At 40.6% G+C, this 12,884-nt stretch overlaps 1 protein-coding gene across 1 annotated transcript in view; it reads right to left on the reverse strand.

The window, feature by feature from the left end:
• LRRC56 (leucine rich repeat containing 56) overlaps positions 1–12,884 on the reverse strand; it is a 64,389-nt gene that overhangs the window by 13,912 nt on the left and 37,593 nt on the right. The window contains exon 6 of the mRNA XM_048949400.1: positions 12,108–12,168. Coding sequence (XP_048805357.1) covers positions 12,108–12,168 — 61 coding nt within the window. The remainder of the gene's footprint in view (positions 1–12,107; positions 12,169–12,884) is intronic.

Consider the following 12,884-nt stretch of genomic DNA (forward strand, 5'->3'; position numbering starts at 1 on the left):
CACTGTATCACAATCGTATCATTGTAGGAAAAGGCATCACAAAGTGCAAAAGAAGTGGCAAATCAACACAGGGAACTGGGAGCACCTTCTGCCTTTGGTAACATTAAGTTGCATGAAGCCATTACTAAATTAAAAAAATAATAACAAAATGCATTGCCTTATTAAACCCCAAGCCAATCCAAAGGAGCCCAGAATTCTTTCCCATAGCTGTGATACCAGACTACCTGTATTATAAAGAACAAATTAATTGAAGTGGGCAACTAAACATAGAGGCAGATAAACTTATCAGAGGAGGCAGAGGCTCAACTGGAGTTCCTACAAGAGAGGCTCTTGGACTTCAAAACTGTGGATTAGTGAACTTTTATAATATATACATTAACACATTTTCTAGGGAAAAATTGCAGAAGATAAAAGAATACGGTCACACGATCTCTTCTCATCTTGAAGTACATGTAACAGCTTGCTTATTTGTGCCTTATCTCTGTGGGCGATGGGGAAAAAGAACAGCTTTGCGCTGCTCTCAGAGAACTTTGTGCAGCTTTGATGCAGATTTGCAGCAAAAGAGATCACAGAAAATTGCATGCTCCAGGGCTGCTGCACACCAGTCCGTCCACTGGCTCAGGAGTGCTTTCGCAAGTGGGACTGAGCTATCATTATCTTTGCTTTTTTTGTTATTTTTCCACTGCATGAATTCTTGGGACAAGCCACGGCAAGAGAAAACGGTCAAAGCAAAGCAAGTCAGAAAAATCGCTGTCAAATGACATATCTCTCTGTCAAAGGCTGTTCCTTGTATGTCATCGCATCTCCGGACCTTGTAAAAGAGCTTTCAGAGACTATCTGCACTGTGCTTATTTCATAAATAGAGCAAACAGCCGTCCCAAGGCTTCCTCAAGGAACAGATGCCTTCCAAAGCAATAGTTACAGAAATTTATCATTAGATTTGTAAGCTGCGTGCCCATAATAAGAAAGAAATTAAATTAAATGTAAAAGCAGAACCTACCATCAGCCAGGGCCAATACACCAGTAGGCTCAAATACAGCAGGCACCAGTAATGCAAAGGAAATAGATTGCTCACTTCATGGCCCACTTAGAGTGCTGATCAGTTTTTCAATTTTCAGGCTAATTTTGGTGCAGAATCACCTTTTCTGTAAGCCAATGGACACAAGTCAATGATAGTGGTCATCCCCACTGTCACACTGCTGAAGTAAGTGCTTCTGATGAACACTGCGGATTGGTCTAGAGGAAGTGAGGACAATCCTAATGCAATTCCCTTAGATGTGGTATGGTATAACCACGATTTCAATTGTCTTGTACTTCTTACCTAACATGGTGTTTTACCACAAAAGGAATTTCTGATAGTACGTTTGTTATTATTGTTTTTCCTTCTGTCAATACACGGGATGGCAAAACAAAGCCATGTGTTCATTCCCAAGTGGCTTTACACAAACAGCCACCCCTTCTCCTGATAAAATACATTTGGAAGAAGCAGTCCTTGCTCCTACCCAGAGGTCAAATGGTCCCAGAGTTAAATCATATTTTCCCCCATGTGTGAATTGGACAGTTATGGTTTTCAATTCCAGAGCTGGCTTCGGCTGAATCAAGTGCACATGAACGTGACCAGCTCCTGCCCGCACTGCCTACAGAGTCATGCACAGCTCTGTATTTACTGTGAATTATGAGCTAATGCATCTTCAGGCATTCTCCTGGCTGCTGGAGGGGTGAACTTTTTGGGTAACAGTCAAATATTGGCCCTGCAGCTCTTTACTCCCGCATCCACAGTGAGTGATGTTCAGTCTGAGACATTACTGCAGCAAAGTGCACCTGCAAATATTTTATTTGGTAACTAACAAAAGGCTCATCTGGAAGCTGTGTCAATCTCACTGCAATATCAGAAGAACTCCCTCATTAATTACTGCACAGATGATCCCTCCTGAGAGTACGGCTGCTGTAAGGCTGCAGGGTTAAACAGCAGCATAGCTCGGAGCGAGCAGCTCCCAATGGACAACTGCATGCACCTGCACTTCTGAAAACACTTCTGAAATATTCTGGCTGGTGGGAGGAGAGCTTCAGAGCATGCAAGAGAAGGGAGTGCCTCCTCTGCGCCTAGCCCTGCTGCATCTGGCATGTACAGCTTCCAAGGATCAGGGCAACGTGGGTTTGTAAGCATGCATTGAATCATAAGGGTTGGAAAAGACCTCTAAAATCATCTAGTCCAACCATTAGTCCAACCCCACTGCTCCCAATAGCCACATCCCTCAGTGCCACATCTTCACAGCTCTTCAACACTTCCAGGGTGGTCTTCCACCACTCTCCCGGGCAACCTGTGCCGCTGCATCACCTCTCTTTCTGAGAAGAAATGTTTCCCAATAGCCAACCTCCTCTAGCACAACTTCAGACCATTACCCCACTGCGTGCATGCAAGGGTGCTGTGCAAACAGCTAACGGATAGAAGGAACCACAGGACACCACAGAGGAAACGTAGCTCCATTAATATACACATCAGCTACTTCAGTTCTGGTAGACAAGTGTCCTATCCTGAGTGATGTGGAAGCTGGTAACTTCACAGGAAGGGCAAGGAATTAATGGGCAAAGCAGCTATAAATTTTGCAGTGGTTTGTATGGGTCAGGTATGATGCAGAAAGATGGAGCACAGGGTGAGAACGTGCGCATCATCACTTTGGTTGTGACAAACAAGATTACAGCCTCTGAGGTCACAAAAAACCAAGTTCTCTGGACTAATTACCCTACAAACATAACCGAACATTTGCCTACAGAACATATGCTGAACACCCAAACACATTTTTAGCACCTAAAAGTGCTAGGAAACCAACGTAGACTTTCCTAGTTTCATTGTAACGCCACAAACTTGCATATACTCATATATAACTTTTTTCTCCCCCCATGAAAATGAATAAACAGAAGGGTTTGAAAGCTCCAGACACTGCTGCAGGGAATGGAACTCACTGAACAGCTTTGTGTTCTGTGAGGGTCTTGGCAGCACCCTCTCACTTGTGCACAACCATTCAAGATTTTTCCCATGAAATGCAATGCTCCCATCTTGTCGTCACTCCCCAAAGCTTGGGGAAGAGCACAGGGGCAAGGCACAGTTTGGCTCACAACACCTAATAATAGTTTGAGAAATAATAACATGTTCTTCCATTAATCCAGCCTCCTTGTTCTTCAGGGATTGACTCATTTGAGCCAAAATTCTGCTGGATGAAAAACAGACCTCCAGAGCCAAATCCTGTTCTTGGTTTCACTACAATAAATCTTGGGTAGCTCCACTGAGCTCAGGCTACCCAGTAAACACAACAGCACAGCCCTAACAGAGCATAGTCCTGCACATCCATCAGCTTCAAGATCATTGTTTCTTTTGGAAATTGCTTTAGAATCACCCACCTATAAATAAAACACTAAATCCACTGAACTTGCAAACAATACTTGAAAGCACACACACATCTGTGAAATAAATCTGCAGTAGCAATATATCTGAAATTGGGCTTGATGCTGGTATTTATTTTTAAAGGTCACTTAAAGTGAACATGTGGGTGACTGGAGGGAATCTGAATTTAAGAGTGACTGAGCTAATGTCTTACAAAGTAAAGAAAGAAAACCACTGATCTACAGAGATCAAGCTGAACTTACCAAGCCATACAGCGACGACAACGATCCAGTCCATATGTCAGTACACAATGATTCTGTTGTACTGATCATTCTGACATCAGAAGCAAAAACTTTTAAGGCCTGAATATTATTTAAATCAGTAACACATGTTCCAATAGGAAGCTTACAAATAGTTTCATTGTACTCTCAAATAGCTGTAAAGCGTTCAGAATTATAAAACTGATTGTATGCACGTGTTGCCCTTGATCAAATCCATGACACACCCCAACCCTGCAAGCAATGCTAAGGCAATGTCCTCATGCCCTTGCAGTGTCCTTTTGCTATCAAGTCCAACTTTGCATTTGAATGCAAAGAGCTGGCTGCTTCACAGTTCTGCAGCCTTGCTTGGTTACGTACCTACTCTTCACAATCCAAGTAGCAAGATGCTGCAGCTGTTGGCTTGGATGCTCTGTCTTGCATCTCACAGCCACTGTACTCAGGTAGCAGTAGGGTGTCTCTGTTGTCTCATTTTTGGGGGCGGCCTGGCATCATCTCAGAGCTTTATTTCAATTTTTTGTTTGTTTACTTGCTTATAAAAAAAATAATTTAAGCTCTCAGGTGAGAGACAGGAGATGACAACAGAGGGCAACCCAGCTGCTGAGCCACACGGGCAGCCCATTGCCGTCATGCTGCTTGGGACACTTCATACATTATTGCCTCTTCTCACTGGCTCATTGAACTCATCATAGCAACTTGAAAGCCCTTTGTTCTCCTTGTCAGATTGTATCTCATGTTAACCAAAATTGCTTGTAGAGTCCAAGAGGACAGAGGTCTTTGTAAATGGAGAACTGATCTGTGCTGTAACTACTTGTTGTTCTGCACAAACTAACCCAGACATTTAATTCTGTTAAAGCTAATGGCATTGCAAAGTGACCTGAAGCTTTAGTTTCAAATGCTCTCATTTTTGGCTGCTATCACAAAAGCTAGAGGAGAACTACGGGCTTGATCAAGGTTGATGTACTTGCAGTCATGCACAGTGATCCTCTAAACACACAAGTACATACCATACTTGTGGGAAGGATGGTGAATTTTTTTCTTAGTTTCCCTTTGATCTTTAAAATTGCTTGACAGCATAGCTACCTAGTAGCATTTTATGAGGTAGTGCAGTGGTAACAGTGACCAATCAGTTGTTTTAACTCAGCTGCTGCAGCAGGAAAGCAATAAGGGTTGCCAGTGTGATGCTGCGGGCCAACGCTTGCCCTTGACCTTTTTTACTCACCATGAAGCTGTGCCACCACAGTGATGCTGCAGAACCCAGCACAATGCTGCAACTTACACACTCCTTGAGAGCAAGGGAATTTTCAAACAAAGAGCAAAGTTCAGGCAATAAAACTGTCACACCCATGTATCAATTGTCCCACAGTAGAGCTACTGCCATTTCCTATAGATCTGGCAGTCCTTCACTCTCACTGTTGAAAGTTTACATATAAAAAGTAAAGGATAATGAAACCATGGTTAAAGAGTGAGTTATTTACAATGTAGGGGCAAATCCCACAGCACTTTGAATTTCCTGCATGAATACCTACTAAGAGTCCCACATGTTGTGTGCCTGCTTTGCAGGATGTTCCAGGTCTGAGCTTTGGCAGAACATGACAGATATATTGCAACTTTGATTGAGTGCAGATCTCATCTTTCAAAATCAACGCCCGAAACCTCTAATGCTGCAGATTAAGCAGAGGGAATATTTCATAAAAGTTCCAAATGAGCTGACAAGATTCTCTGGTGTTAAAAAAAAAAAAAACAAAAACCACACAACCCTTCATAAGATTTCTGTTACTGAAAGTGATGGTAGGTTTCATTATCAAACCTTTATCTCTGGGTTCTCCATACAAAGATCACAGAGGGCAGCTTGAGGCAAGGAGCGAAGAATGGGCATGTGTGATACTCGCTGACTGAATCCCAAAACTCACTTCCTAAAACATCAAGGCATTTTGGTATTTCTTTTTACAGGTATTGATCCATCCATCCCAGAGAGACCTGATGCAGTCTGTAACAACCTCAGGGCAGAGGGATAAAACTTCGCCAAAGAGCAAATCAGAAATAAATCCACAGAAAAAGAAGTGTGCAAGTGGGAAAATAGCAACATGTCCTCAGCGTACAGTAATGCATCCACAGAAAATGAGAACAACTAAATCAACTCCCATATGGAGAATGTTTTATAGAAATTACATTATTAAAGCTGCTTGTGCAATGAAATCCTATTTATTCCTTCATTGCATATTCATATTGCTTGCAGTTACCAACCAATTAATAGAATTGAAAAGCTTCATTCCCTTTCCCCATCCTTCCCTTTTCCAAATCAGCACTTACCTTGCACTCCAAGGCAACTTAATTTCCAAGACTTTTGCAAATTTCCAAAACATAAACTCTAAGAAACATAATTTCCCACTGAACATAACGATTTTCCAAAAAAAGCAACAAAACAAATATACAATAAACCACAAGGCAGACAAACTCTCAGAGGACAGAATCAAAGCAACCTGCAAACACAGCAACGATGCTATCATTACTTTCCTGCCTGTTTCTGCAAGGCCAGTCCCTCCTGATGGCTGCTTGGACCACAGCTGTTGAGGAAATGAAGGTAGGTGGATAATTCATCAGCAATGGCCTATGGACTACTGCTTCCCAGCCCAATTCTTTGGGTTTTCTCAGATGATAATTATAACCAACCCTCTTACCACTGACTAAAGTGTATATTTTCATAAGGAATCTCCAGCTCTGATATCTGAAACACAGCAGCTTCAAACATGAATATCTAGGTATACAAAGCATTTATTTGCTGCCAGGTATCTGCTAGTTACCTCTAACATTGCTATTTATCATATTATAGCAGTATGTAACTGTATGTAACTGAGATCATGACCCCATGAAGAAAAGCCTTGCAAGTAACTCATAAAAAGACTCCGCCTGCCCCTGGGTAATACATAAAGCAAACAACTGAGATTGAAGAGATGGCAAATTTCTGCAGCTATTTCTACTAAGAGACCACAGCTAATCTCAAAACACAGTTGTATTTTTGAAGCCTTGGTCCAGTGGCTCAGCCACAAAGCCACTGAATTCCTGTAATCTGTAAATTGCTGCCACTGCATCTCCAGGTGGTACAAAGAGTGAGGATGCCCCCTGTAATCCCACAGATTGGAGTCAGGTGAACACAAGATCCTCCACAAGGCTTCTCAACCACTAAAAGCAGCTGGCAGTAGCTTAACTAGCTGCTACTTTTAAACAAGCAGTACTTGTAAGACTAAAGCAGAGGCTAATATATTAATATATTAATTTCAGAGGTGCCCCTTGGAAATGATATGTATTTTGTTGATGAAGGAAAGGGAAATAGTATACAAGGGGTGAGAGCCACCGTTGCAGCTTTTAAAAATGTGGATACACGTATTTGTCTCTGCTTGCTGAACTTGAAAGAATAAGGGCTGCTTTCTGCAGAGGAAAAAGGCAGGATGCCTCTGTCCTCAGACTTTCTCAAGAGAAGGGAAAAGCTGAACAACATCTACTGCCTCCTCTCTAGTCTCCCATTCTCCTGGAACATGCAGTCCTGATAGTACATTCCCCCATATTTTTCCCAAATATTTGGGAAGTGGTGTGTCTGTTTAGATGGTGGGCAGAAAAGAAGCATGACAATTCATTGAACGGTGAACTTACCTTAGCTTGCAGGCAGTTGCTGACGACTTGTTGCAAATGTTTTCTGTTATTTACCTAATTTGCTATTTCACTAGTCACGTTCATGCTGCAAAAAGTGTTGTGTTATGCTTACTATCTCACCAGAAAGAGAAGTATGTGGGGAAAGAGCCCCCTGCACCTCACTGGGTTGCAAGGGAGCTTCAACTGGGGAAGACAACATAGAATGTAGGCTGCTGGAGATGAGAATCAGGTTTTCCTAAAGTCTAAAGCAGACTGGCTAAAGGTACTTTACTGAAAATAATCCAGTCAACTAAAAATAGCTCTGTTTCTATCCCCAAATCATTACTTTTTTTTTTTCGTAATCAATAATATGCATGTCCTTAAAACCATCACTGCTAAATAAAACTTGAGGTCACAGCAATTTTGCCAAGGTTTATGATATTCCCAGGGATGTGCAGGCATTAATACAGAGATTAAGTTTCAACTCAGATGCTTTCTTTCCTAGCTCCTGGAAAGCACCCAAAGTCCTCAAAGAATATCTTAAGATAGACTTCACAGCAACCTTATTTGCTGAAAGGCTTTCAGGCTGCCTACACACAAGAAGCAGTAGAAGTGCTTTCTAAAGAAACCAACTTGCATTGGAAAATAAATGCTTTCCCCACATAGAAAAAACAAGTGTAAAAGCAAGCAGTGTTGCTCTGGGCACTGAAATATGGATACAAAGAGATTCAGATAGACCAAGTGAGAGCAGCAGTTCTCTGTGTGTGTCAGTATAATGTAATGCAACAGGACCCTGATCTCTTATTATGGGCTGAAAGCACTACTGTAATACAAAGAGATCACCTGTTGACAAACACCTGTGTCTTTAAAACAAGTACCAGACATGAATATAGAAAATAGTTTGCGATTTTATCTACTGTAAAAGATCTGCTGCAAAAAGCAGGTTGTATTTATATATCAGACACAGAAATTCTCTAATTGCAAAATAAATTAAAAAAAAAAAAAAGAAAAAAGAAAAAAGAAAAAAGAAATGGCTGAAAGATGAAGAAGCAAACAGAGGAGAACAATAGTGAGGAAAGGAAAAAGGAAAAAGAAACTAATGAAAACAGATTAAAAGGAATGGTGCCCCTCTATACCTTCTGTTTGAAAGGACACTGTCCAGCAAACAGTAGGTTCCAGACACTCCATCAGCAGCACTTCCAGTTTTGGGGTCGTTTGTGTTATGGCTCAGTCCTATACAGGACGGTGCCACTTGGTCCAGATCCAAGAAAGCACTTGGACTAATGTTCAGTTTTCAGTTTGCAAGCAGTTCCACTGAAGTCAAACTTCTCGTGACTTTAAAAGGTGAGCATTTACCTAACCTCGTTGTTGGATGAGTAGCAGGGAATAATAATGCTAATTACAAATTCCTAAATATCTCCATTCAGGTTGCAAAGGTATTTTTAAACACTTAATTAGGAGCAAGGGCTTTAAACAAGAAAGAATTAGTTTGGATCTGTTTTCTTAAAGTAATTAAATAATCAGCAAAAACCCTGCCCTACATTTTCAGCCATCTTTTCACTGTCAAGAGAGCCTGAAGCCTTTCAGAAGGTGTTAAAAAAATAAAAGTAATAATAATTATCTATCCTAAGGCTTAAAATAAAAGCATGAGTAGTGTCAAATATTCATGTGCTCTGCACCTTCAGGTCTCTTTCCACTCTCCCATGATAACTTTACTGGACTGCCATCCTCTCGTTCTGGAGGACTCTTACTGCAGTAGGGTAAGAGCAATTTGAGAACTGGATGCAATGTGGACTGCAGCAAAGAAATCTAAACTCTGGATGAAGGAAATCTGCTCCCCTTTCACTACATCCCTCATGCTTATATTGGCCCCTCACTCTGCAGTCTCTGGTTTTCATCTCTCTTAACATATAAGAACTTCTCCGTATTATAAGCAGTTCCTTAAGTAGTCCTGGGAGCAGATCAGTCTTCTGCTAGCTCAGCTAGAGCTGAATTGGAGGGAATGCACTTCAGCTCACGAAACAGCTTCTGCTATAAGCTTATGGGAACCAATTCCTGAGATTGCATATCTGATACAAAAGCCCTTTCATAAAGATTTTTATCTAACACGTTTAAACAGATCTCTTCATTCATCCTTGAATCAAGAATAAAAGCAATCTGATAAAAAATATATAGGCAATATGCCAAAGCAGAAGCAATAATTCACTGGCCTTGAAATATAGTTCTTTTACTGGAAATATTACCGCGAGAAGGAGCGTGTGTCATCACAAAAGAAAGTCAGGTTTTAAGACACTTTTCAGAACAGTGTTTTGTTCTTTATTATCGGTTCATAAATCTAGAATTTCTTGGCTGCCAGGAGATGGGCAAAGATCACTGAATGACGACCTTATAAAATCAGTGTGACTTAGAAAACGAACGAAGATCAGAAATAATTTATTTCCACAGTACCACGGGCATTCCAAGCTGTTCCCCTTTAGCAAGAGATGGTAGAAAACTAAAACTAAAACCCAGAAACAGCCGTATATGAAACACCCTCAATCTTTCCGTCCTTACCTTTGTTTCAATGAACCAACCAACGTTCTACAGCCTGTCCTTAAAAGACATTTCATCTTATTTGCTGCCCATTTTCAAACTATAGCCAACGATTCTGACCTTACCCCTGAGAAAGTTTATGGCAGTTACTTTTACCAAGTAAGCAAGCGGTCACCTTTTGGACAGAATTCAAGCATCAAAAATTTTAATTCCAAAAAAAAAAAAACAAAACAACAGTATAACCATTTATGAATAACTGGAAACAGCCTGGTAGAATGGCAGTATAGCTATATTACATTGGCTGTAGCAAATGTCATTACTGCTCTGAAGACAATTTTCTTTAAGGGGCATTATGTTGACTTGATGTGGATGTCCAAAGCCAAAGTTTGAGTCCCAGACTGTGCTTGCACTGTGGGCTGTGCCCTCGTGTGATTTATGCTAACCAATGATAGGCTGTAAAAAATTGGAATTCAAAAATGAAAACTGTTCCTGTCCCTCACTGAGAGCTCTGGGAGAGTGGATTCTTGCTCCTCCTTTACCCCTATTACTGCATTTAATTGGCACATAAAAAACACACTTACTTAAAATTGAGAGTGTGGAGTGTCTCGTAGGGTCTGTATGCCTGGGAACTGTCACAACAAGATTGGTATCCAAACCAAAACATATTTGCATTATAATTGATCCAATCAAAACTCAACGAGAGACCAAGCATTATCTGCATGAAGGGCAAGAAGGATGTCATATCACAAGAAATATATTGCAAAAACTTTTCTTGACAATACAAAAGGAAGTGCAGAACTTTGCTAAAGCCCTAAGTCAAATAAGCTAGACCATGATGTTCAGAAGTTTTTCTGAATTTCACCCTGCATAACCGAAATGGCCATGTAACGTTTTTGGAGAATATAGATTTTTAGACCAAACCAAAACACACTTTTTTTCTTTTTTTTTTTTTTTTTAATAGTAAAATGAGTTCTGAGATTATAAAAAATAGAATTTGTTTTCACTCAATATTTACTCCACAGAAATGGAGAAAACTCCATGACATGGGTTGGCTGCCATTAAAACATTTGCAGCAATGTAGATTCACTGCTTTCCCACACTGTGGTTTGTAAAATGAATTTAAAAAAATAAATTCTAGAGAGCAAATACCACAACTTATCATCAGAACAAGGGAAAATATAATTGAAGTGTAAGAACTGAATGATGAAGTAGCATTTTTAAACACTATTATCCACAGGTTTTGTTTTTTTTCCCCCTAACTCAAAGGGGGAACTCTTTACAAGGTCATGTATGATGGAGAAGCAGCTTGTGTTCTGACACAGAACAAATGACAGTCCAGGTAATCCATTCTCACAATGGCTGTCAGATCAAATCCGCACAGTTCTCTTTTACATTGTTTATCCTTCTAACAACTAGTATAAGCTCAGTCAAGGGCCTTAATAAAGAGATGGTGTTCAGATCACCAGTCATAAAACTGAAAGTTTGTTAGCTACTTCAGCAACAATACATGGGAGAGTGAAGAATTTATTGCTGCTGCAATCCATTAGAGAATATCATAGAAACACAGAATCATTTGAGTTGGAAGCGACCCTTAAAAGGCCATCTGGTCCAACTCCCCTGCAATGAACAGGCACACCTACACTAGGTCAGGTGCTCAGTGTCCCTCCAGCCTGACCTTGAGAGTCGCCAGTGATGGGGCACTCACCACCTACCTCACTGGGCAACCTGTGCCAGTGTGTCATTGCCCTTATTGAATAAAACTTCTTCCATAGATCCAGTCCAAATTTCCTCTCTTTTAGTTTGAAACCAAGGAGACAGAGCTTCAGAGCAGCTCTCAGTAAGCGCAACTTACTGACTTCAATCAAGTCTAGGAGATTTTCATCTGCTGAAGAACTGGTCTGACCTGTATAATAAAGACTGCTGGGCACAATAAAAGCTCAAGGGCTGAAGCACTCTGAAATCCAAGCATCTAGATGTACACATGAGGCAAAATTCTAACCCCAAAATTTCTGCAGATTTCCATGGATGTCAGCATGGCAGGAACTTTCCCAGTGGCAGACTGTAGGATAACCCATTGGCATCACTTGCAGCTACACTGATTTATTCCAGTTTAGGTCCTGTCCTTAAACTTAGGAGGTTGTGGAGTACACATTTGTGACCCAATCCATTATCGTGGCATGTGGAAATGATAGGAATAAAAGCAGCATAAATGAAGATATTATCATTTAAATAAAATGGAGGGCTCTTACTCTTTATGTTTGTTTCAGTTATCATTCATTTCTTACCTCACAGATACGAGCAAGCTATTGTTCAACTTCAGCTCTCTCAGATTAGGTAGATAGGCACCTACGGGATCAGAATAAAGAATCATCTTGCACACCTGGTGGTAGGATGTAAGAAACTTCTGACAATTACAAGTTGAAGCACCTTATTTTACCTACATTTCTCATTTGTTCCTGTCACATCTGTGCCGGACCCCTTCTAAGAAAATTAATGAAGTTATTTCACTTAGAAAATATTACATCCTTTGCATTTTTGCAACATATACGTAGTGTCTGCTTGACAGACTAATTATATTTTTGAAACCCCCTCTGACAACCCTGATAGAGCACGTTTCCAAAAAGACAACAAAACCTGGCTTCATGGTGACTGCTTTCTTTGTTCTGATTGATAATCCATATTGACTATCAACTGAGTGATAACTCAAACAGCTGAAGATCAAGAACACTTTAGATCATAGCAGTCCATGGATATAAGCCCCCAGCACAGGAAACATTTGCTACCGACAACAGCAAACTTGCCCATTCCCACCAGCAGATTTTACCCATGGCAAGAATCCTCAAGTATGATGTATCACCATGGAGAGGTAGCATGAATTTTAGGCAGACTGGATCACTAAGACCAAGACACTAAAACCTGTTCTCAACAGTAATCTCTTTGGCAAAGGATAATTTAGCATGACATTCTAGCTATCCAGCTCTTTGCAAAGGATCAAAAAAGGAATTTGAATTTTTTTTTTTTATTTTTTTCTAAAAAAAAGGGAGTGGGATCTCACAAGCAAA

Source organism: Lagopus muta, chromosome 6 (genome assembly GCF_023343835.1).
Source record: "Lagopus muta isolate bLagMut1 chromosome 6, bLagMut1 primary, whole genome shotgun sequence".
NCBI classification, from domain to species: Eukaryota; Metazoa; Chordata; class Aves; order Galliformes; family Phasianidae; genus Lagopus; species Lagopus muta.